Source organism: Xenopus laevis, chromosome 7L (genome assembly GCF_017654675.1).
Source record: "Xenopus laevis strain J_2021 chromosome 7L, Xenopus_laevis_v10.1, whole genome shotgun sequence".
Classification (NCBI taxonomy): domain Eukaryota; kingdom Metazoa; phylum Chordata; class Amphibia; order Anura; family Pipidae; genus Xenopus; species Xenopus laevis.
In genome coordinates, this window is record NC_054383.1 from 2,457,170 (window position 1) to 2,483,652 (window position 26,483).

The 26,483-nt window shown below is 40.1% G+C and overlaps 1 protein-coding gene across 3 annotated transcripts; it reads right to left on the reverse strand.

Annotated features, from left to right (window-relative positions):
- Positions 1 to 225: 225 nt before the first annotated feature.
- acsl5.L (acyl-CoA synthetase long chain family member 5 L homeolog) lies at positions 226 to 26,264 on the reverse strand. 3 transcript variants are annotated; one of them, XM_018224968.2, is made up of 21 exons: positions 25,964 to 26,261; positions 18,635 to 18,809; positions 17,396 to 17,504; positions 15,647 to 15,711; positions 14,746 to 14,847; positions 13,900 to 13,999; positions 13,437 to 13,615; positions 12,715 to 12,747; positions 11,617 to 11,668; positions 11,348 to 11,421; positions 10,875 to 10,952; positions 10,578 to 10,712; positions 9,498 to 9,632; positions 8,822 to 8,917; positions 8,114 to 8,186; positions 7,725 to 7,813; positions 7,339 to 7,455; positions 3,161 to 3,304; positions 1,725 to 1,826; positions 909 to 980; positions 226 to 664 (listed from the first exon to the last, which is right to left on the reverse strand). In XM_018224968.2, the coding sequence occupies exons 2-21, from the start codon at positions 18,788 to 18,790 to the stop codon at positions 524 to 526; spliced, it is 2,052 nt and encodes a 683-aa protein (XP_018080457.1). In that variant the 5' UTR covers positions 18,791 to 18,809; positions 25,964 to 26,261; the 3' UTR covers positions 226 to 523. The 3 variants fall into 3 exon arrangements, with proteins under 3 accessions (XP_018080457.1, XP_041426042.1, XP_041426043.1); XM_041570108.1 differs by having other exon boundaries at positions 18,635 to 18,814; positions 25,964 to 26,260; XM_041570109.1 differs by lacking the exons at positions 226 to 664; positions 909 to 980 and adding an exon at positions 2,486 to 2,642 and having other exon boundaries at positions 1,739 to 1,826; positions 18,635 to 18,814; positions 25,964 to 26,264.
- Between the last annotated feature and the right edge of the window lie 219 nt (positions 26,265 to 26,483).

Genomic DNA, 26,483 nt, shown 5'->3' on the forward strand with positions numbered 1-26,483 from the left:
GGGAGGGTGGGGGAGAGTAAGGCCAAACAGTTGGGGGAGAAAAGGAGAGGGGATGAGAGACAGAAGGAGAGAAGGGAAAGGGGGTTAGGGAGCAGAGAGACAAATGGGGGAGAGGAGAAATATAGGGGGCATCATTTAAAACAAACATAACACAGAGAGGTACCGACACTGTGTTTTCCTCTTGTTATTTCTTTTATTTATTGTGAAAAAAAATGTATAAATTGATTCAGAAAAGGTCACAATATTTATTATTTTCATCCCTTTTCTTGATACGCACCCAGTTTGGAGTTCCCCAGCACATACTGCTTCTTCCTCACTATTTGGAAAGGATTTTCCCCTCGACCTCCTGTTTAGGAGGTGATACCCTTTTTTCATGTCACCATAGTTACACAAATGTCCTTAGAGCTTCTCAGTGTGACTGATCCTGATGCAGAAGAACTTTCTACTGGAACTTCCATCCCGTGGGAAACACTGAGCAATGAACTTCCACAGGAAGTCACAGTCCGGCCAGCAGGGGGCAGCGTCACTCATTGAGGCTCTGGTACAGATTGTCAATGTGACTCTGGAAGTGCTTGGCCACCTCCGCTCTCTTGGCTTTCAGGGTTGGAGTCAAGAAACCATTTTCAACCGTCATCATTTCCGAGTGCACATGGACATCCTTCACCTGCATCAGTTTGATTGTCAGTGTGGGATTTACATATTATTATATGATATTATTATATGATATATATTGGCTTCTGACTGAATAAGCTCATAGGAAGTAATAGGAACATATAGACTGTATAAGCACATTCTCCATGCTGTTCTATTACTACATCAGAACATTCACAGGATTTACTTGTATTTCATCTCAGCCCGTGTTCTGACAGATGGATAAGGGGGACCTGCACCCACATTGTGTCACTTACCTGTTCAAATGACTTCAGTCCTGCTTGTTTCCCCAATTTAATCATGTCCTGTAGAATAGCCGCCTTCACTGCCTGATGGGATAAACACAAACAGATACATTATTTGTTCCTTTAATGCCCTAAAGTAGGGACACATGTACAGATAGATTATAGATCAATAATAGACAGACAGATGATAGATAGATATATAGATGATAGATAGATCAAAATATAAACAACGAATGGATAGATAGATAGATAGATAGACAGACAGACAGACAGACAGACAGACAGACAGACAGATAGATAGAAAGATAGATGATAGAGAGATAGATGATAAATAGTGAATAAAGTGCCCCCTCTTGTAAAATATAAGGATATTATAAGTTACCGAGGAGTTTCATGACCATATAAAAGTACGAGGCCGAAGGCCGAGTGTTTTTATACAGGTCATGGAACTCCGAGGTAACTTCTAATATCCTCGTATTTTGCAACTGGGGGAACTTTATTTATTATAATACACAAGTTTCAGTGAGTCATGTGACAGAAATGACATCAGAACTCACCGTTTATAACTGATGACATCAGAACTCACCGTTTATAAGGATATAATTTACAGGATATTCATGGCTTTTGTGTATTATATAGATGATAAATAAATAGATGATAGAGAGATAGATGATAAATAGATAGATGATAAATAGATAGATGACATATAAATAATAGATAGATAGATAGATAGATAGATAGATAGATAGATAGATAGATAGATAGATAGATAGATAGATAGATAGATTTAGGAGGAGTAGAAAATAGTACAGATTGGGGGTAACTCACCTTATTGTCACATAGATCATTATATGTTCCCTTCAAGCCAAGTTTAGCTGCAAAGTCTGGAAGGACTTCCGGGTCTGGAATGACGATCCCAACAAGACACGACTGGAAGAAAGAGACTTAATGAGATGAAACACAAGCCCTAATATGATAATGTTACTACTGTACAACTTACTGTAACATTCTACTGTCATGATAAGGAGAACCTTACAATTCAAAAACCCCACGGCAGTGGCTGCTGGTCTGGATGTGGGGCCATTCCCTGTTTCAGCACAATAATGTCCCCCAGGTCCCTACAGAATGTCTTTACTAAGATGGGAAGAACCTGCCCTCAACCCAACTGAACCCCTGTGGGATGAACTGGAACCCGACTGTGAGCCTGATCCCCAACATCACTGCCCAACCTCACTAATGCTCTTGTGTCTGAATGGAAGCAACTCCCAGCAACAACTCCCAGCAACATCTAATGGCAACCTTCCCAGAAGCACCGGGGCAGCAAAGGGAAGGGGCAACTTCATATAATTCTCCTTGGGTTGGGAATGAGATGTCGGACATGGAGGTGCCCCCATACTACTGCCATATAGTCTATGTGAGCACTTGCCAATATAATAATGTTTCTGACTAATTGGCCTGACTGATCAAATACATTGTGACTTTTTCTTATCCTTTCTTTGCTGGGAGGCAATGGAGAGAGTGATATTAGGTGGGAAACACTCATTTAATAAATATAAAACTATAATTAGGTTTCTTTGAGGTTCTGTTACCCTCCGTTTATTTTCCTGCACTTATTCTCTGCTGTCATGTTGTTCATACGCTGACAAGCAACGAGTCGTTAGCAAAGATTAATCCCGCCTCCTGGGCTTTATTCCCAAATGTTTTTTTTGTTAATTGCCTTTTTCTCAAACTCCCACTGGGCCCCTGCTGGCAAGAGTCAAAAGAAAAAATCATTCAAAAACTATAAAAGAAATAAGGAAGACCAATTGAAAAGATGCATAAAACAGATACTAAAATGTTGACTTAAAGGTGAATCGACCCTTTAATGAATATGCCCCGAGTGTCATTTTATCTGATAATTTTATTAAATGTTAAACCAAATATTCCACGTTTTGCTAATTCCGATCTTATCTAATGAGACATTTGCAAATAGAATTTCACAAATCATTGCCAATGGGTCGTACCGTTCCACTCATTAGAACTTTTAGAATCACTGCTATTTATTTCTGCCTCTATTTAGAAAAAAATAAAATATTTGGACATATTTTTATATATTTTTTATGAAATGTTTTTAAAATAATACGAATTACCGTTATTTGCAATTTGCACAAATGTTTATTTTAAATGTAAAATATGGAAACCAGACGATTCTTATGTGATGTTAATTTGGTGTCTGCTATTTATTTTCCTTTCACTACTGGGCCCTAAAATAGGAAACGTCTTACCTTGAGGCTGTCGCCATGTACAAACACCTGAGCCACGGGTGAGCTCCTCACATAAACATTCTCTATCTTCTCCGGTGCAATGTATTCCCCCTGAGCCAACTTGAATATGTTCTTCTTCCTGTCAACTATTTTCAGAGTTCCATTCTGCCAAACAACAAAATATTTTTTTAGAGAGATTTACAATTTTTTTTACATAAATCAATATGGCACCTCCCTCCTCCCATATGTATAAATACAAATATACAGAGAAGGAATGTTCTGGGCACACAATAAGCTATAACCTCATACTGTACTGTCTAAGGGAATCAATATGGCACCTCCCTCCTCCCATATGTATAAATACAAATATACAGAGAAGGAATGTTCTGGGCACACAATAAGCTATACCCTCATACTGTACTGTCTAAGGGAATCAATATGGCACCTCCTCCCATATGTATAAATACAAATATACAGAGAAGGAATGTTCTGGGCACACAATAAGCTATACCCTCATACTGTACTGTCTAAGGGAATCAATATGGCACCTCCTCCCATATGTATAAATACAAATATACAGAGAAGGAATGTTCTGGGCACACAATGAGCTATACCCTCATACTGTACTGTCTAAGGGAATCAATATGGCACCTCCTCCTCCCATATGTATAAATACAAATATACAGAGAAGGAATGTTCTGGGCACACAATAAGCTATACCCTCATACTGTACTGTCTAAGGGAATCAATATGGCACCTCCTCCTCCCATATGTATAAATACAAATATACAGAGAAGGAATGTTCTGGGCACACAATAAGCTATACCCTCATACTGTACTGTCTAAGGGAATCAATATGGCACCTCCCTCCTCCCATATGTATAAATACAAATATACAGAGAAGGAATGTTCTGGGCACACAATAAGCTATACCCTCATACTGTACTGTCTAAGGGAATCAATATGGCACCTCCTCCTCCCATATGTATAAATACAAATATACAGAGAAGGAATGTTCTGGGCACACAATAAGCTATACCCTCATACTGTACTGTCTAAGGGAATCAATATGGCACCTCCCTCCTCCCATATGTATAAATACAAATATACAGAGAAGGAATGTTCTGGGCACACAATAAGCTATACCCTCATACTGTACTGTCTAAGGGAATCAATATGGCACCTCCTCCTCCCATATGTATAGATACAAATATACAGAGAAGGAATGTTCTGGGCACACAATAAGCTATACCCTCATACTGTACTGTCTAAGGGAATCAATATGGCACCTCCTCCTCCCATATGTATAAATACAAATATACAGAGAAGGAATGTTCTGGGCACACAATAAGCTATACCCTCATACTGTACTGTCTAAGGGAATCAATATGGCACCTCCCTCCTCCCATATGTATAAATACAAATAACAGAGAAGGAATGTTCTGGGCACACAATAAGCTATACCCTCATACTGTACTGTCTAAGGGAATCAATATGGCACCTCCTCCTCCCATATGTATAAATACAAATATACAGAGAAGGAATGTTCTGGGCACACAATAAGCTATACCCTCATACTGTACTGTCTAAGGGAATCAATATGGCACCTCCTCCTCCCATATGTATAAATACAAATATACAGAGAAGGAATGTTCTGGGCACACAATAAGCTATACCCTCATACTGTACTGTCTAAGGGAATCAATATGGCACCTCCCTCCTCCCATATGTATAAATACAAATATACAGAGAAGGAATGTTCTGGGCACACAATAAGCTATACCCTCATACTGTACTGTCTAAGGGAATCAATATGGCACCTCCTCCTCCCATATGTATAGATACAAATATACAGAGAAGGAATGTTCTGGGCACACAATAAGCTATACCCTCATACTGTACTGTCTAAGGGATCAATATGGCACCTCCTCCTCCCATATGTATAAATACAAATATACAGAGAAGGAATGTTCTGGGCACACAATAAGCTATACCCTCATACTGTACTGTCTAAGGGAATCAATATGGCACCTCCCTCCTCCCATATGTATAAATACAAATATACAGAGAAGGAATGTTCTGGGCACACAATAAGCTATACCCTCATACTGTACTGTCTAAGGGAATCAATATGGCACCTCCTCCTCCCATATGTATAAATACAAATATACAGAGAAGGAATGTTCTGGGCACACAATAAGCTATACCCTCATACTGTACTGTCTATGGGAATCAATATGGCACCTCCTCCCATATGTATAAATACAAATATACAGAGAAGGAATGTTCTGGGCACACAATAAGCTATACCCTCATACTGTACTGTCTAAGGGAATCAATATGGCACCTCCTCCTCCCATATGTATAAATACAAATATACAGAGAAGGAATGTTCTGGGCACACAATAAGCTATACCCTCATACTGTACTGTCTGAAGCAAACAATTTGGCAGCAGTATTAATAAGTACCAATATAGAGAGAAGGAATGCTCAATGTGCATAATTATCTATATTTTTACATTACTTATTCCTAGACACTATCCCTTTAATGCTTTGTTTCACACTGTATTATCTCCCTTGATGAAAGCGCCAGATGCATCACAGTCTGTTGGATACGGATCAATACAAATCACCTGGACTGACCCTTCACTCTTCTCTTTCCACTGAATCCGAACCATCGATCGCTGCCTGTAATTAAGTGACTGAGCTCGTTTGCTCTCCCTGACTCTCAATAATTTGCTTCATTATCTCTGATTCCTAAAGCACAAACGAGTCGAGTGCAGGAGAAGTCAATTAGCTGCCCGGGCAGTGTCAATTCAGGTTTTACTTAGTGCAGCAAATTGGCCATCGGGGGTTTCTAATCTCCTTGTGTTTGTGAATCAGGCGCTCGCCATATTGTGAATTAATTACAGACACGAGCTCTGGGCCTGGAGTTGGGACCTGCTGGCGCATTAATTGCGTCTGTTGCACCCGAGCCACGTTACTTACCCCAGGCTGGAATTGAATACACCCGTCTGAGCCACATAAATACATTAGGGAGCCACACTGTATCAATACATTAAATAAAGGTTAAAGGGGCACTCACCCCAAAACTGTTTGGGGGATCAGCACAATGACATCTAAATATCTAAGTTCTCAACCAATGTAGTTTCCGCTTCCATTGCTGCGACTCTCATTTGTTATCCCCTGTTTCTCAATTTAGAAAACCTTTATACCTCCCAATGGTCTCAATCTGGTGGGCCACCAAATGCGCTTGTTTTGGTTGGATCAGGAGGTGTGCAACAAATTGGCTTTTCATTATTGAAATATTGGGTCGTATGTAGCCCCAGTTTATATTTAAGTTCACTCAGCATCTGACTGGGGGGCTTGGGGCCCCCTGCTGCATTAGCAAAGCCCCCTCTGACGAACCTCTCGTGTATAGGGTTGCCACCTGGCCGGTATGTTATGGTAAAAATGATGCTTGATGCCAATGTTATTAATAGGAAAAAATGGCAAGAATATAGCAAGACCAGTATTTTTTCCAGAAAAGGTGGCAACCCTACTCGTGTACCTTTTTTTTTTTTTTCGGCCACGCCAGGGCCAGGTAGGGAGGTCGGATACAGCTGCAGACAGGGAGCCAGGGCCCACTGGATATTTTCCCGGCCCAGTCCGACCCTGAGTTCATGATATAGTTCAGTGTAACATTGTGTCACTGGATAGGACTGGATTTCATATGGATCCATTATCCAGAAAGTTCCAAATTACGGAAAGGCCGTCTCCCATAGACTCCATTTTATCCAAATAATCCATTTTTTTAAAATTATTTCCTTTTTCTGTGTAATAATAAAACAGTCGCTTGTACTCATCCCAACTAAGATATAATTAATCCTTATTGGAAGCAAAACCAGCCTAATAGATCTATATAATGTTTATATGATTTTCTAGTAGTCTTAAGGTATGAAGATCCAAATTGTAGAAAGACCAGTTATCCAGAAATCTCCAGCATTCTGAATAACATGTCCCATACCTGTAAAAAGTTTATTCATTTTATTGGCTCTGCTACAACTATGCAACTGGTGCTATGATGCCCTTGGAGCCATTAGGGTGTAGTTAAACCACTGCTCTGAGTGTGTATTTAGAATCCTTGCCATAAAGCAACATGGAACTGCTGATAATGTGCAGAAAGGCAGTAAAGTACCGGCCGATCTACTGTAACTTACAGGGAGCCACTTGCCAATGTCCCCAGTGTGGAGCCATCCCTCTGAATCCAGCGCCTCTGCCGTCTTCTCCGGGTCTTTCAAGTATCCTGTAAACACATTGGTTCCTTTGATGCACACCTGAGAACAAGGAAGAACAATACTGTAGGTTTGTAGAATTAAAGACATATCCCACTTGACACTCTATGGCCCTTTACAAGTATATTTGCCCTTGTGATTTCTAGAGTACAACTCAGTACGGGTATATTACATTTAGGAGCTCCAGGAATAGGGGTCGTCAGAGCTACTGCATCCCTGGGTCTACCTGTATATGAGGGTCCAGCATGATGATCCCATCCCATACACCCCAGTAGATGTTCCACCCTGTGATACAGCAATGTCCCTCTTACCTCTCCTTCTCCATTGGAGGAAAAGTAGTTCATATCGGCAACATCCACCAGTTTCACTAAATTGCACGGCAATGGGGCCCCGACATGACCTGCGCAGGAGGGATCAATAGAGAATAGAGGTTTATTGTTTGTCCTGAGCACAGGGATCACGTGTCTTATACTTTTCTAAGATGTTTTGTTCTTATTATTTTTATTAATAAATATTTTAAGAACTTGTGTCAGTGATATTAGTTCTCTGACGCAAACCTGTAGGGTTGTTACAGTTCTGCTGTGAAGTAAGAGTTGTGTTGTGACAGCGGTGCCATAATGGTGGGTCTGGGTGGTCTGTGCACTAAATAGAATAATTCAATAGATGGGGGGAGGCTATGGTTGATTTGGGGCGTTGTTACCTGCTGTGCAATCGCCAGGGGTGGAGAAGGTACATCCAGCTGCACATTCCGTCTGTCCGTAGGCCTCAAAGATCTAAAGGATCAAAAAAGAAATAATCGTCCCCCTCTTTCCATCCTAGAGACCTTAGTCCCCCACCTCTCGCTCATATTTTTATATTATTGCCCAATTGTGCCATCACCCTTCTCCCTGACTGCTCCCACCCTTTTATTTTTTTATGGGAATCAATTTTCCTCTTTGCACGAGATGAACTTTGAATATCTGTGGTGCAGAACTCTATGGCGATATTCCCAGTATATAAGAACGTATGTCTCCTACAGGGACAAGCGGTGTCGGACTGGGATGCCAGGGGCCCACCAGAAAACCTTAGGCTGAGGGCCCACTTTCCAAACTACTGTATTATACTTCTTCTCCTCACTCAACCTATTTATTCTCCTAGTCTCTTTTCTCTACATACTATACTCTATTCTTCCATTAATAAACTTCTTTGTTCCCATAAAGAAATAGGGAATGACCATGAAATAGGCCAAATGTTTAGAAGCAAGAGTCCCACTGACACCTGGGCCCATAAGGAGTTTTCCTAATATCCAGGTGGGCCAGTCCAACACTGGGGACAAGTCACAGTTACAATATCTATTTATGATTATAAACTTCTTCTCTCTCATTCCTTTCAGATGCATGTAAGTGACTAATGGAAGTGGGGAACATACCTGGCACCCTAACGCTGCTCTGAGGAAGGAGAGGACATTTTCAGAAATAGGAGCTGCGGCTGTCACCATCACTCGCACCCGTCCTCCCATGGTGTCCTGAATGCACAAGCACATTGGTCGTTACAGCACCTTCATACAGACATGTCTTTTGTCAGCTCAGCTACTGCCTTCTATATTTCTCCTGGGCTCTGAGCTTCAGTCAATGCCATCAAAATCACAGAAGATCCTGCTATTAAGGCTGGATCCTGCAACTCATTTTTAAATTCTTTTATTATTTTGGGTAATCAAAATACTAAAAAATACACAACCATACTCTACACAACCATCCAATAGACTATAATTAAAATACTGATTGATTTTAAACTTATTTGTAATTGTAATTGCTCTTGAAAGCAGTATCTGTCTATCCCTTTCTATGCACTGCTGGTTCTGACTACCTGTTCAATTGCAACAGTTGACTACACATAGTTAGAACAGCAGTGCAGAGAACTGCTTTTAAATATACATGCACAGATAAATGTAACATTGTTGAAAATGTTTAGAATTACACTTTTTGTCATTAGGCGGGGAGAGTTCCTCTTTATGTAGGAATCCATTAAGATTAGGCCTTAATGTTTGGGTTTCTGTGAATGATCTCTCACACTGTAGGCCTGTAGGACATATTGGTAGGACTTACCTGGACCTTCTTAAAAATGTACTTGTCCCAAATGGAGTCATTCCGTACAATCCCCTGTTTCACCTCTGCAAATTTCCTGGCTACAGCGAATTCCAGCAGGCGCTTCTTAAGCGGCGTCTGAGCTCCACTTTGTATCTGGAGGATTATGAGAAAGTGTCAGCCATGAATAATACAGTAAAATGACTTGCTGAGCTCAAGGGCTGGTTTTGGAGTAGGTTAATGAGAGTATTGTATCTGGGCCCCATGCCTTATGAGAGCCCTTTAGGGGAACAGCAGATGTACCACCTCACAAGGGGGGGGGGTGCTAGGTGCTGGGACAGTATTTCTAGACCACACCTGTAACAAAGAGACCATCCCAGAGTGACACCCATGCCATTCTGTGTATGAAGGAGACACATCATCAGACCCTGTGCTAAAGCTATGTCTTGGTCTTTGCTACCAGTTTGCATCAGGTTATTACAGTTGCATTGCAGATACAAGATGGAGACAGTAGGGCAAGATGGAGACAGTAGGGCAAGATGGAGACAGTAGGGCAAGAGGGAGACAGTAGGACAAGATGGAGACAGTAGGGCAAGATGGAGACAGTAGGACTAGATGGAGACAGTTGAGCAAGATGGAGACGGTAGGACAATATGGACACAGTAGGACAAAATGAAGACAGTAGGACTAGATCAAGACAGTAGAGCAAGATGGAGATGGTAGGAGAATATGGACGCAGTAGGACAAGATGGAGACAGTAGAGCAAGATAGAGACAGTAGGACAAGATGGAGACAGTAGGACAAGATGGAGACAGTAGGACAGGATGGAGACAGTAGGACAAGAGGGAGACAGTAGGGCAAGATGGAGACAGTAGGACAAGAGGGAGACAGTAATGCAAGATTGAGAAAGTAGGGCACAATGGAAACAGTAGGACAAGATAATGGCAAGAGGGCAAGATGAAGCAGTATAGAACTGTGACAGTTGGGCAAGATGCCAGTGCATAGTATGTTGCCACCTGTGCTCACTAGGGTGGCAGAAGGCACAATTATTTGGCACTGCTACATGGTTATAGACAATCATACACTTCAAAGAAGAAGCACCTTATCATAAATCCTGTTGAGCAGCCTTGGCACCGTGGGGAAAAGAGTCGGCCTCAGGACTTGCATATCATCAGTCAGTAATCGGACATCACCCTGGAAGAAGCCAACCTTGCCACCGGAATGGTACATCACTGTCTGGAAACCAAAATAAATCCTTAGGACCAGGGGTAGAATATAACAATGAAATACATGTGCCCTACCCTTGAGTTCCCATTAAGGGGACAGTGTGTAATACTAATCTCCCCTTTACATGGTATTGTAGGTTCTCCCCAGCTTTACCCTTCCCATGAGCCTTACCTGCACCACTCTTTCAAACATGTGTGCCATGGGCAGATAAGATATGGCAATGTCAGAGGTCAGGGGCATGAAGGTGCTCTGTGTGCAAAGAGAACAATTTCAAGTTGTTATACATGGGAACATGAGATTCTTTAATTTTATAAAAAATTAATTATAATTTAAACTTTATTTCCTGTTCCATTGATGTTTATAGAGGAGGACTTTATGAAAATGAAAATATTGTGATTGTCCAGTGTAACTGGCAGCGCCAGTGACCCTTCATTTCCAAGGTCTCTCTGAGGGCTGCTGGGAATTATACGGAGAGCAATGACAACCATAGAGACCGTAGGAAAAGATGGTGACATTAGGAAGATTGCAGCAGTAGGGCTCAGAAACATCCCAAGGCCACGTTGTACAATAGCAGCGCATTTGGTTGGATATTTATATTAATATTAAATAAAAAAATACCCCTGGTCCCTAGGGGGACGCCGTACCTCTGTGTTCTTAATAAAACCGGTTGCGTCAGCAACTATATTTTCGTGGGTCAACATCGCTCCCTTGGGGTCACCTAAAGAAGAGACAAAATATTTAGACTTTTATTTTGCAGGATCTCTCTGACAAGCAGTGCCTCTTCTAGGAAAGCTTTATTATAGGATGTGTTGCTCATCAGACTCATTATTAGACTATATTTCCATATATATCAGTATGGGAAGGGCTGCTCTTTCCATACACAGTGGTAGCGGCCAAGCAAAGTCATCCTTACCTGTAGTGCCGCTGGTGAAACAAACCAAGCTCAGATCACTGGGCTTAGGAGGCTGGTGGGGAAAAGAGAAAGTTACATGTTGGTTCTGCCATTGGTTAAATATAATATAAGCCACACTGATTTATTTATTCTAAAGATTAGCAATATTGAGGTGATCAGGTTGCAGAACAAAACCACATACAATTATGTTTTTGGTTTTTCTTCTTCCTGCCCTCTCTAAGGGGTATATTTATCAAAGAGTGAAGTTAATAGTGAAGTTCCGCCACTAGAGTGAAATTCCGCCACTCTCCATTCATTTCTATGGGATTTTTATAGGCGTATTTATCAAAGGGTGAACTTTCACTTCACCCATTGATAAATACGCCTTTCAAAATCCCATAGAAATGAATTGAGAGCTGCGGAATTTCTAGTGGCGGAACTTCACTCTTTGATAAATTTACCCCTAAACAATCAATATAGCTTAGGGGGAAACTATGTTTTTTTGCACAATGAAACAAAATGCAATTTAAATCATTATTCCAATTTATATTCATTGTACGTGTCTCTGGCCCGACCAGGTCTCCACTTCCCACAATGCCCTGCATGTTGTACTTATAAAAGACCCAAGAAGAGGGAGAATAACAGAAGATTGCAAGACATTGTGGGAGCTGGAGTCTGGAATGGGGAGAGCTGATTTTTTTTCTCATTATAGAAAAAAATAATGATTGGGCCTTAGTTTCCCTTTAAGTGGTTGCATGACACCCATTGGCCACCAATGTACAGTATGGAATATGGCAGTTACAGAAATATATATATACAGAATAGGAATGAATCAAATCCAGGATTCGATTTGGTAATTTGGTAATTGGCCAGGATTCGGCCAAATCCTCACACTTGGCCAAACCAAAAGAAATCCTTAAAATCACACGACTTTAGTCACAAAACAAGCAATTAAAAATGTTTTAACTGCGGCTGTGTGCATAGTTTAGTCTTTCCCTTGGTATTCGGACAAATCTTTCATGAAGGAAAATAGTGCATTCGTTGCATCCCTAATACAGAGCACAATATATATAGATGATGCATCTGTAGTTGGTGCCACCTCTTGCCCATGGAACTTACCACTGGCTTCTTGAAGTTCTCTTTGCCCAGATACTGCAAGAAAATAGAAATAAACTCATATTGTGATATAAATGCTGTAATACCCTAAATCCTCCTACTGAAATTTCTGCCCTATAATATAAATACCAGGTGTTTTTATATCTTCTCCTGTTGCTGTAATCCCCAGTTTTCATAAGAAACTCCCACCTTTTGTGTTATTCCGCATTATTACCAATTATAATTACTCTCCTAATTATTATTCATAAAAAGTCACCAATCAGGACGTTGAGCTTCACTCCTGCTGTTGCATCAACCTAGAAACTATTTTCTGCTGGTCTGCTCAGGAGTTTCAAGCTTTAGAGTCTTCCTATACCCGTGGGGCAGATTGGCAGCATTTTGTACTCATGGTTTCTCCTGTAGCTTAGCTGAAGCTTAAAGGGATACTGTCAAAATGAATCAGTTAATAATGCTGCTCCAGCAGAATTCTGCACTGAAATACATTTCTCAAAAGAGCAAACAGGTTTTTTTATATTCAATTTTGAAATCTGACATGGGGCCAGACATATTGTCAATTTTCCAGCTGCCCCAAGTCATGAATTTCATACTAGAAATTCTCTCCCTAAGTTTTATGGTTCAGCATCATACAAAGAGAACGACGTTATCTTGATAGCCATCTCTACATCAGACCTACAACAACCTATTTACGTATCTGCTTTAATTAAAAAATACTTTATATAAAGTACCTCGACCTCCTCCATTGTGAGAATCTCCACTCGGCACTTTGCTCCCCTTTCCTTCAGCTCAGTGTCAATCTGCTCCATCAGAACAATGCTCTTTAGCACTGGCATCTGCCCTTTCTCACAATTGTTCAGCAAAATCAGGGCCTTGTCTGGTTTGTCGCAGAAAACCAAGGAGAGATCGGCTGCGGAAATAGGGAGAAATCATGAAATAATTTGTGCCACAGAGGAGCAAAGCAGGACTTGACTCCCTGCAGCTTCACCCCAAACTTTGACTCTTCCCTCGACTTTAACGTTGTCCAGTTAAGTAACATGTGTCACTAGTCATATGCCTTTTTGTCAATTAACTGGAAAATGTGGCTTATTGTATACACAGAGCCTTCCTTCTACTTATAGGGTGGGAGCTGCCATATTGATTTCCTTAGAGGGAGGTTCATTCTTCTGTAGAATCTCCTGGCATCCTTCTTACCTCTGTTAACAATAAACACAATGGCTTCCGGTCCAAGTGTATCATAGAGTGGAACCACGACCATAGAATAGGTGAAACAAGCCAGCTCTGCAATAACTGCCTGGGGGGGAAAACAATTAAATTAATTGGCATTCTTATTTAATTCTAATTAATAGTACAAGCTGATTGGCTGCATTGAATTGCTGAGCCTGCACAAACTGCTCATATAACTTTTTGTTTCACATCCCTGAAACTGCTGTTGTTGAAAGTACAAAATGCAGATATTATTAAACTGTGTGAAGGATACTGGGAGATATAGTTAAACCACAGCTGGAAGGCTGCAGATTAGACTCAAGCTTTTCTTTATTTAGCCCCTGCCCCTAAACTCTACAGTAGCACAGCCGTAGCCGTTTAGGGCTGGGACACACTGGGCGATTTGGGGAGATTTAGTCGCCTGGCGACTAATCGCCGCGACTTTCCACGACCAATCTTCCCCGAATGCTTCCCCTCTCTCTGCGCCTGGCTAAAATGAAAAATCGCCTGCGCTAATTACACGCGGCGATTCGTTTTCCGAAGTCGCCCGAAGTTTCCTCGTGAGGCAACTTCGGGCGACTTCGGAAAACGAATCGCTGCGTGTGATTAGCGCAGGCGATTTTTCATTTTAGCCAGGCGCAGAGAGAGGGGAAGCATTCGGTGAGAAAAGTCGCTGCGATTAGTCGCCAGGCGACTAAATCTCCCCAAATCGCCCAGTGTGTCCCTACCCTTAACAACTATAGAACTAAAAGAGCACCAACAGGTTCTAAATAAAAATATCATTATCTGCAAATATATTCATTTTTAGTTTGTTTTCATATTTGCCTTTATTACCTCTGGTCGGTTCTGTGAAAAGATTCCAATGAACTGGTCCGTGGATGGTTGGCACCCTTTGTGAACAAGGCCAGATCCAAGTAACTCTGCTCTGTCAACCACCTGCATCAGAAAAATTAACCATTATTCCTCATTACCCTGCAAAATGTCAACACAACATGGCAGCTCCCAGCCATAAACAGTATAACTAAAAATATACAGAGAGACTGCCGAAGAGAATCAATTTGGCACCTCCTACCCAACTTTGAATACAAATATACAGAGAAGGAATGTTCTGGGCACACAATAAGCTATACCCTCATACTGTACTGTCTAAGGGAATCAATATGGCACCTCCCTCCTCCCATATGTATAAATACAAATATACAGAGAAGGAATGTTCTGGGCACACAATAAGCTATACCCTCATACTGTACTGTCTAAGGGAATCAATATGGCACCTCCTCCTCCCATATGTATAAATACAAATATACAGAGAAGGAATGTTCTGGGCACACAATAAGCTATACCCTCATACTGTACTGTCTAAGGGAATCAATATGGCACCTCCTCCTCCCATATGTATAAATACAAATATACAGAGAAGGAATGTTCTGGGCACACAATAAGCTATACCCTCATACTGTACTGTCTAAGGGAATCAATATGGCACCTCCCTCCTCCCATATGTATAAATACAAATATACAGAGAAGGAATGTTCTGGGCACACAATAAGCTATACCCTCATACTGTACTGTCTAAGGGAATCAATATGGCACCTCCTTGCATTGTATAACTACAATATACAAGACTGCTCTATACATGAATGCTGTGCCCTTCAATATTGCTCTTTCGTTACAATAAAGAACAGTAAAATCTGGCCTATAGAAAAATTGCTATTGCCCAAGCTGGGGGACTTACCTGTTTGTAGGTCAGCCATTGATATGGCCTGTTTGACTTCCTGTAGCCCAAACAATCTCCATTCCCTGTAAACAAAAAGGAACATGAGAATGTAACTTGAGTTAGATATACTTATGAATATATGGCCTGTCTGAGTAGCAGATAGTCCTCTGTTGGGACCAGACCTGGGATATTTTCATTTTCATCAGAAAGCCAAGTCACAAAAACACCATTCAGTATCATTATCAGAGAGGTTTTATTGCACAGTAGCCTGTGGTAGTTGTAGTTGCACTACACCACATCTTGAATCTAGCCTATGGTGTTTAACTCTGGGGCAGAATGTGATAACTTAATGGCTTTCTTCTCTAAGTGTCTTGGGGTTTCAGCTTCAAGAGATGCTGGTTTATAGAGTCATCTTTTAGTATGACGTAGAGATAAATAAACCTAATGTAATTCTGAGCAAATTTGCATTTACATTATTAAATATGTGTTTAAAGGGGGTTTCCACCTTTGAGTAAACTGTTAGTAGGATGTAGAGAGGGATATTCTGAGACACTTTGCAATTGGTTTTCATTTTGAGTTATTTAGCTTTTTATTCATCAGGTTTCTAGGATCCAAATTCCCCTAGCAACCATGCACTGGTTTGGTTAAGAGACTGGAATATGAATAGGAGAGGCCTGAATAGAAAGAGGAGGAATAAAAAGTAACAATAACAATACATTTGTAGCCTTACAGAGCATTTGTATTTTAGATGGGGTCAGTGACTCCCATATTAAAGCTGGAAAGAGGTAAGAAGAAGAAAATAGAAAATCATTCAAAAACTATTAAAAAAAATAATTAAGACCAATTGAAAAGTTTCTTTGAACAGGCCATTCTTTACATACTAAAATTTTACTTATCACACAATGCTTAGTAGACCCAGAAATGCTAAGAGCTTAGCTAATAATTGTTCACCTTTAAACAAATTTTTAGTAGGATGTAGAGAGGGATATTCTGAGACAATTTGCAGTTGGTTTTCATTTTTTATTATTCGGGCTTTTAAATTATTTAGCTTTTTATTCAGCAGCTCTCCAGTTTGTAATTTCAGCCATCTGGTTACTAGGGTCCAAATTCCCATAGCAACCACACACTGATTTGAATAAGAGACTGGAATATGAATAGGAAAGGCCTGAATAGAAAGATGAGGAATAAAAAGTAGTAATAACAATCATTTTGTGGCCTTAGGGTATAGGCACACTGGGCGTTTTGGGGAGATTTGGTCGCCTGGCGACTAATCACCCTTTCCTCACTCTGCGCCGGCTAAAATTCATTTTCCGAAGTCGCCTGAAGTTTCCTAGTGAAGCAACTTCGGGCGACTTCGAAAAACTAACTGCCGCGTGTGATTAGTGCCAGCGTTTTTTTCATTTTTGCCGGCGCAGAGTGAGGGAAGGCGTTTGGGGAAATTCGGTAGATGAGTCGATTAGTCACCAGGTGCCAAATCTCCCCAAAACGTCCAGTGTGGCCTTACCCTTACAGAGCATTTGTTTTTTTAGATGGAAAAATAGATAAATAGATAGAAAATAGATAAAGCTGGAAAGAGTCAGAAGAAGAATGTAAACAGGGCTGCTCCTGCCATGAGAGAAGGAGAAGGCAAATAATTTAAAAACTATAAAAAATAAAAAATGAAGGCCAATTGAAAAGTTGCTTATAATTAGCCATTCTGTAACATACTAAAAGTTAACTTAAAATAAATTGAACCACCCCTTTAACTCTGATAATTCTAGTGGTTACCTGAAACACGGAGCCCCCTCATAAACACTTCATACAAGGTCTTGGCGTCATCGAAATAATACGACATGAGCTTTTCATCCTTCAGCAAAGCACATCTCCGCGCCCCACCCTGTGGGGGAAAGCAACACAACGCAGATTCCACAATTAGTGAGTCGCAACTACAGCAGAATCCCAAATGCAACACAAGGCTTGCACTCCAACAAGCTCCGATGAAGAGGTCACAGGTAGAAAAGCATAAAAGTCTCTAATTACTTTAACAACATGTTAATAAAGCCTTACGTGTTTCATGCCTTCCTGGTACTTAGAAAGAATGGAACTGAAATTGTATTCATATTCATATTATATTATACCTGGATCACATTTACATGTAGATTAAGGGCTCTTACAGACGAGCGTTTTTACCTGCGCTCCCCTGCGTTCCGTTTTTCTGCGTTCAGCCGCAGGGGAGCGCAGGAATAGACGCATTACATTTTTACCAATGGGGCTGTACTCACACAGGCGCGTGTAGGCGCCGAACGCAGGTTGAGATGCAAAATGCTGCATTTTTCCTGCGTTCGGCGCCTACACGCGCCTGTGTGAGTACAGCCCCATTGGTAAAAATGTAATGCGTCTATTCCTGCGCTCCCCTGCGGCTGAACGCAGAAAAACGGAACGCAGGGGAGCGCAGGGAAAAACGCTCGTCTGTAAGAGCCCTAAAGGAATTGTAAACCCAAATTAACATTAAAACAGTGTCTCTTACTATTTCCAGCCCCTTTTTACTTTTAACACAATGTAGCAGAAGCCAGATGTGATGGAGAACTGAGTTCTCTAGAGTCAGAACCAGCAGTGCAGACAGCAACAGACTGACACTGCTTGGGCACCCAGATAAAGAAACTTTTTAGGGAGCCAGCACTCAGGCAGATTCAGGGAGATTAAGTCGATAGCGCCAATGCACTGGCGGCGCTTTGATTTTATAAAGTCGCCCGAAGTTGCCTCACGAGGAAACTTCTGGCGACTTCAGAAATCGAATCGCCAAGAGTGCATTGGCGCTAGCATTTTGTCATTATAGCAGGCGGCACGCACGGCAAAGGCAGTTCGGGGAGATTGTCGCCCCTCAGAAAAGGCGATTAGTCGCCAGGGGACTAAATATCCCCGAATCTGCCCGTGTGCTTGAGACCTTAGCATCTGTACCTTATCTATCTCTCTCCTTCTCCCTATATATCATCACAGGTAATTAAGATACATTCTAGTTGACCTTACCTCTGTACCAATGGATTGTCGGTTGAGATCAATGGGGGGGTAGACTGGTTTGGGCTTTGTTAGCACATAGATGAAAGCAGAGATCCCAACGGTAATTAGGCTGATGATCAATGAAGTGGGGAGGGGGGTAAAAAGGAAGCTCAGACAGCAGAACATTGGGGCAGTGACAAGAGGTCTGATCTGGGCAAAGAAACAAAAAAAAAAAAGGATTTATGTCAGTGTTTGAAATTACTTGCCTGGCAGTTAATGCAACATTGCTGCAATTGTCACAATCTCATTCGCTGCATTTCCCAAATATTTAGCAAACATCTCCTATACATATGCATTCAAATATTCGGGGTGAATTAAATTCTAATATTTTCCTTCTACAAAATTAGAATTATTTTATAACCAAGAACCATGCATAATTATGAAGGATAAATACAACAGAAAGAGGTGTAATACTTAGGTGACATGCTGAACCGCAGATCTTACAATCTATTCACACAACCCCATTGTCTATATTGCCCCATAAATCAGTAAGTTGCAGGGGAAACATCCTATGATGCTATGTGATATTTAAAGGGGAACTATTGCGAGAACGAAAAGTTTATATCAGCTTCATCATATTGAAATAAGAAATTTTCTAAATATAATCAATTAAATAATCAAGTTACTCTTCACTCCCCCTCTCAGCATCTGACTCCCTTTATTCTCTCTTCATACAGCAGTTGGGTGTCAGATATTCACTGACAGTTAGATCCAATATATCTTATAGGGGGGCTCGTTTTGCCTAGAAGATGTATTAGAGCTCACTCTATTAAACTCACCAGACATTATGGGGCTGATTCACTAAGGGTCGAATATCGAGGGTTAATTAACCCTCGATATTCGACTGGGAATTGAAATCCTTCGACTTCGAATATCGAAGTCGAAGGATTTAGCGCAAATAGTGTGATCGTACGATCGAAGGATTATTCCTTCGAATCGAACGTTTCGAAGGATTTAAATCCAACGATCGAAGGAATATCCTTCGATCAAAAAAAGTTAGCCAAGCCTATGGGGACCTTCCCCATAGGCTAACATTGACTTCGGTAGCTTTCAGATGGCGAACTAGGGGGTCGAAGTTTTTTTTAAAGAGACAGTACTTCGACTATCGAATGGTCGAATAGTTGAACGATTTTTAGTTCGAATCCTTCGATTCGAAGTCGTAGTCGAAGGTTGAAGTAGCCCATTCGATGGTCGAAGTAGCCCAACAAAAACTTCTAAATTCAACGTTTTTTTACTTCGAATCCTTCACTCGAAGTTAGTGAATCGGCCCCTATGTCTCTCTACATGCAGGATTTGTGCAAAAGGCAGTTATTTTGTTAGATTTTGTTTGTACTGGAATCAGTTATTTGAGTGAGCTCTAATACATCTGCTAGAAAAGGAGCCCCCCTATAAGATATATTGGATCTAACTGTCAGTGAATATCTGACACCCAACTGCTGCATGAAGAGAGAATGAAGAGAAACAGATGCTGAGAGAAAGATAGTGAAGATAAACTTCAGAGACGGAACATGTTTTTGAATTGATTATATTAAGTAAGTTTTTTATTTTAAAATTTAAATTTATGCAATAGTTCCCCTTTAACATGAGGATTATTTCTAATAAAAATTCAGACCCCAGTCTCATAGTTTTAAGTTGATCGGAAATATATTCCATGCTTCCAGCTTTCCTTTTAATTGAGTATTTTTTTGCATGTGTGGGCTCGCTCTGTTGTGAACATCCAAGATCCAATTAGCAATGTGTAAGGGTTTTACAGAGCAATTAAATTCATTAAGACTTGAAGAAAGTTTGTGTTGCTCCTAATTACAGAGTTACCTTGGGTATTCAGCGACCAACTGAAACATCATAAACATACACGTTTCCTGATTGACCCTCTATGGATTTTTAACACAAAAGGGAAAATATATTGTATTTTTTTAAAAAATTTTTTTTTTAAAAATTACATTTTTTTAAAGGGGAAAGCCACCAGTTTTGTTTTGCATAAATAAATCTAATGTAATTCAAAATTTGCAATTGAAATGATTAAATATGTCTTTAAAGGGGTTTTCCACCTTTAAGTTAACTGTCAGTATGATGTAGAGAGATTTATTCTGAGTTAATTTGCAGTTGGTTTTCATTTCTATTATTCAAAATTATTTATTTAGCTTTTTATTCAGCAGCTCTCCAGTTTGCAATTTTAGCCATCTGGTTGCTAGGGACCACATTCCCCTAGCAACCATGCACAATTGTGAATAAGAGACTGGAATATGAATAGGAGAGGCCTAAATAGAAAGACGAGTAACTGGATATCAAGGGGCAGATTTATTTAGGTTCCAGCTGTTTTTTCCACAAATATTCGAGTTTTCGAGTTGTATTTTTTGGTCAAACCTCACACCTTCGGTTTAAAAAAAAATAGAATAATTCAAGTTTTTTAAAAAAAACTTGCCTTTTTAAGGTTTATCATACCCTGACCCTGAAAATAGCTTGAATCTAAAAATACACCATCTAAAACCTGTTTAGGTCATGTAGCAGTCAACGGCAGAGGTCCCTTGAACCAATTGAGGATGTTAACAGCCCGTTTGATGTTTTTTTCTGAGGGTTTTGCCCAAAAACTCGAATGATTTAAGAGATTGGTTTTTTTTTCATTGAAAACTTGATTATTCTAATTTTCGGTTTGCAGGACTCGCAGAATCAGGTTTTTCCATTCAAGTTTTTTGTCAAATAAGATATTGAGTTTCAAGTGCATTCAAGTTCATTTGAGGTAAAAAAACAAACAAACTGTAACACTTGACCTTTGATAAATCAGCCCCTTAAAGTTTTTCTTGAAAAAGGTTTAACCCCTCATCCCAGTTGCTTCTTCAGTTCAGTTGGAGAAACCACTCAGGTGAGTGGTGAAATGTTTTCAAGAAAAACTCTAAGGGGCACATTTACTAAGCTCGAGTGAAGGATTCGAAGTAAAAAAAACTTTGAATTTCGAAGTATGTTTTTGGGTTCTTCGACCATCGAATAGGCTACTATGACCTTCGACTTCGATTCGAACGCTTCGAAGTAAAAAACATTCGACTATTCGAAAGTCGAAGTACTGTCTCTTTAAAAAAACAGTAAAACTGTTACTTCGACTATCGAATGGTCCCTCGAAGTAAAATCCTTTGAATTAGAAAACGAATTAGAAAAACATACTTCGACAGTTTAAACCTACCGAGGTACAATGTTAGCCTATGGGGACATACCCCATCTTTTTTTGTAAGGTTTTTTTGATCAAAGAAAAATCCTTCGATCGATCGATTAACATCCTTTCATCGTTCGATCAAACGATTTTTACTTCGATCGATGGATCGTAGTATTTGCGCAAAATCCTTCGAATTCGATATTCGAATTCGAAGGATTTTACTTCGAGGGTCGAATTCGAGGGTTTATTAACCCTCGATATTCGACCCTTAGTAAATGTGCCCCTCAATGTCCGGTTGCCTTTGACTTAATTCTACTAGATACCATTTGAGTACATTGGAATTACATTTTCTTTCATTAAAACTTTTTTTGGATGGAGTGCGCCATTAAGCTGAATGGGGATCGGACTCTATGGTTCTTTGAAAGTTGTAAAAAGAATAAATATATTGTATATATATAGAGACAGAAAAATGTCACGTTTGTGCAGATTCAGGAGTTACACACAATTGCGGGCAGAGTTCAGAGTCTGAGATAATTTGTGAAGTTTATTCCCATAATACGTAGCAGTTAAACTCTACCCTGAGCCTGGAGGTCACGATTCCAAGGGTAAATATACACTTTGGTTTGTGTGCCAAAGGGCACTGCACATTCCTGGAGCTGATGAAGGGAGGCACGGGGGGGGGCAATATCTGTGCCACAAGCCAAACGTAAGGAATTAAATGTTGCATCAACTGGCGACGATGATGTTTCATATTTGTGCCAATTAGTGGGAGTGATTGAAGAGCCATTTCTCTTATTTATTTCCATTACTGCAATCTGTCATCCCTTGCGCAACGTCTCAGATTCTCTGATATGGAAATAAGTCATTAAGCCATAAATACTAATAATTTCCAGTCAATAGGGCATTAGTGAAGGTGACTGTGGGGCCGGCTTGCCAAGAGGCTGAAACAGCTTCACATAAGTGGCCTCCTGTTCTAGACACAGATGCTGGGATGTTTGTACAGGTATGGGACTTGTTATCCAGAATGCTCAGGACCTGGGGTTTTCCCCTGATCTTTCTGTAATCTGGATCCCCATACCCTAGGGGGCCGATTCACTAACTTCGAGTGAAGGATTCGAAGTAAAAAAACTTCGAATTTCGAAGTGTTTTTTGGGCTATTTCGACCATCGAATGGGCTACTTCGACCTTCGACTACGACTTCGAATCGAAGGATTCCAACTAAAAATCGTTCGATTATTCGATAGTCGAAGTACTGTCTCTTTAAGAAAAAACTTCGACCCCCTAGTTCGCCATCTTAAACCTACCGAACTCAATGTTAGCCTATGGGGAAGGTCCCCATAGGCTTTCCTAAGTTTTCTTGATCGAAGGATATTCCTTCGATCGTTGGATTAAAATCCTTCGAATCGTTCGATCGAAGGAATAATCCTTCGATCGTTCGATCGAACTATTTGCACTAAAATCCTTCGACTTCGATATTCGAAGTCGAAGGATTTTAATTCCCAGTCGAATATCGAGGGTTAATTAACCCTCGATATTCGACCCTTGGTGAATCGGCCCCTAAGTCTACTAGAAAATCATATAAACATGAAATAAAGCCAATAGGCTGGTTTTGCTTCCAATAAGGATTAATTATATCTTAGTTGGGATCAAGTACAAGCGACTGTTTTATTAAAACACAGAGAAAGGAAATCATTCCCCAGAGGAAGCCTGTACAGCCCTAAATAGATGGAATTTTCTATTTTCTATTTGTTTACCAGTCCAAATTACTACTCAGAGCAACTTACAACAAGAATGGCCAGCCCCTTCACTTCAACTTAAATCGTGTCTTTCCCAACACTGAAATAAGGGCCGACCCCCATGGTCACTTCAAAGTGAATATCCCAAAACTGCATAGTAACGAACTATCTACCAATAATAATTAATAATTAAATCTACCAAAGGAACTGCAAATAAAAAGAAGCCATTGTACAGCTCATGCACTGTAGTGATATATATTTATTTATCCATCTCTCCTTCTGCCTTTGGGTAAAAGCAGCTCCTGGCACCCTTAAATGGTTAAATTTTATTCCCTTATTAAAGTGCTTAAACTCTTCAAATATTACACAAAGCATTAAAAGAATGTGCGGAAGGGCAGTCCTTCAGAAACAACACCTTCGATTTTATAATGAGAAATGGCATTGTGGCTATGGAATAACAAAACAAAAGGTGGTTACAAATCCAATTGGGAGGTACAGGTACCTTTGACTAAAAGTATATTGAATAATGAAATATATACAATCATTAACATCTATGTCCCAAAGAGAACTAGAAACATTTTACACCTAAAACTTTACAGATGCTCTGCCAACCTCATAACCCTAGAGCCAACCCAATATAATACTTTAAAAAAGTAAAATATATACGATTTTAAGTAACAATTAAACCAACCAAAGGAGCCGAGGAGAACACAGCACTGTTGATTTTAGAAGTAAGTTGCTTAGAATCAGAATCCTTGCTTTGCAATCATATTGATACAAGGATTTATTGAGTGGAATCTCCTGTTTCAGCCAAAATTAAAGATTGCCACTAAGGAGAAAGGCAAGATGTTGTCAGGACACTTAGAAAGTACTGGTACTATTCCAACTGATTGCAAAAGGACTTAGGTAGAATGGAGATACTGATGATAAGGGTGAACCAGAAAAAGGACAATTCAGGACAAGTGAGAAACACTTTGGGCATAGGAGGTATCAATAATGACCCACAGTAATGTGAGCGAGACCCCCCTGAAGAATTACAGGCAAATGGTTTTTAGTACAGACTTTGGGTCCTGGCCCTTGGGTGCCGGCATTGCTTTAAATGTTAGAATGTAAGAAGATGAGAATGAGAAATAATAAGATAATAATGAAAAGCTATTTCAAAAAGCAAACAAAAAGGACCAGCTGCAGAGATGCAGAGGAGTTTTAGTATAAGCAGTGTAATAAGGGAGACTTTTTGGGCAACTGTCCAAAACTGACAGACAGGAAAAGTAAATATCAGCTCTCAAGCAGGAGGGTAAAGGTAGCATTTATTGTCCTGACATCTAATAGTCCCTTAGACATTAAACAGATTGGAACTACAGGCGATCAGCCAGTTAAAGGTGGACTAAAAACTAATTCCACAAATAGTATTTTTCTTTTTTTTTTTTCCTTACTGTTTGTCAAACCCATCATTCTTTTTCTGGATGTTACCAACACAATTATGCTTTGAGACCCTAACAGATTTGCCCTATCCCCCAGCTATCTGTCAGAAATAATTATTTATCAGCCACTATAGGCAGGTGATTGTATTAATTACAGTTAGTGCTTTTTGCAGTATAATAAATCTAGGAACATTTGTTTTTTTCACACAAAAAATTAAGTTTTGCCTCAAAAAGCCCAACCAGATAAATTTGAGGTTAAGTAAATAACCCCCTTAAGACTGATCTTTACTAACGGGCACAAAACTGGGTCGGTTCTGTGCCAAGTATTGCATGTTCTTGATTATGGCAAAAATAAAAACTAGAAACTAGTTTTTAAAAACTTAAAACTAGAACATTTTTAGCATTTTGCGTTAGTTTTGGAAGAATCCCTATTGTCCGAGGCCAACACAAAAATGCAAGTTATTCCTTGAGAATCAACCTTAGATTGTAAGTTCCATGGGTCAGGGAATCATCTATCTGTCTGCCTTTCTACCTATCATCTCTATCTGAGGGGGCTATCATATTTAGAAATCTATTCCTCTGTGTGTGTCTCTCTCTCTCTCTCTCTCTCTCTCTCTCTCTCTCTCTCTCTCTCTCTCTCTATGTCTCTGTATCTCCATATTGATTCATATTATACAGTATTTATATATAATAATATGCATGATATAACATTGATGGCTCCGTTCCTCTCAAACCCCAGAATTTAGATAAATATTTGATAAAGTCCCGATAGGGACGCACAGCGAATGACATAAATCAACACTATTTGATGTAAATTGGAGTGCTGATCCTTTCTACAGATATTTGTACCCACCAAAAATACAGGATTAGAGTGTGAGCACATGACGGGAGAATATATATATATATCAAGGGATAATAATAGAGAAATAATGTTCCCAGTCAGTGCAGATGAGCTGAGAATGACCCATAATGCACTGGTAGTGCTGGGAGTGCTTACCTGGAAGTCCTGACTCAGGCTGGTGAATATTACAAAGAGCTGGGGAGCTGCAGGAGACCATGCAGAAGAAGAAGAGGATGATCTCTAGGACAGATCCTGCTCGGGACTGTACCCAAGTTGTCCCAGAGCTGCTCTATTAAACGCTTGTCGCTGCACAAAGTGTGTAATCTTTGTACCTTCACCGCAGCAGGTTCAAAGGTAGAAATCCAATTGTTTGAATAGTGTAAATGAGCAGGAGCTGCAGGACAACTCAGTGCATGAAAAGGTTAAATACAAGATGCATGTGTCATTGTGTAACAAGGGAACCTCATCGGCCTGGGCTTACAACATCTGAAAGTGGAATTTGTGCACTATGTTATGAAAATCACTGGAATATAGTGACACAACCCTCTCACATGCTAAAAGAACACGTGGCAGGTTAAATTCAATCCAATTCCATGTATAAGCAACCCCCCCATCCCATTTGTTTTAGGAAAGACCATGGCGTTGGTTTGGAGGCTTCTCCATTAAAATCTTTTGC

Coding starts and splice junctions, on each gene's coding strand:
- acsl5.L (XM_018224968.2), bottom strand. CDS start 18,790: ATGTTCTGCTGTCTGAGCTTCCTTTTTACCCCCCTCCCCACTTCATTG. Junction 9,633..10,577: donor TCAACAGGATTTATGATAAG/GTGCTTCTTCTT, acceptor ATAATCCTCCAG/ATACAAAGTGGAGCTCAGAC. Junction 3,305..7,338: donor ACATTGGCAAGTGGCTCCCT/GTAAGTTACAGT, acceptor GTTGTTTGGCAG/AATGGAACTCTGAAAATAGT.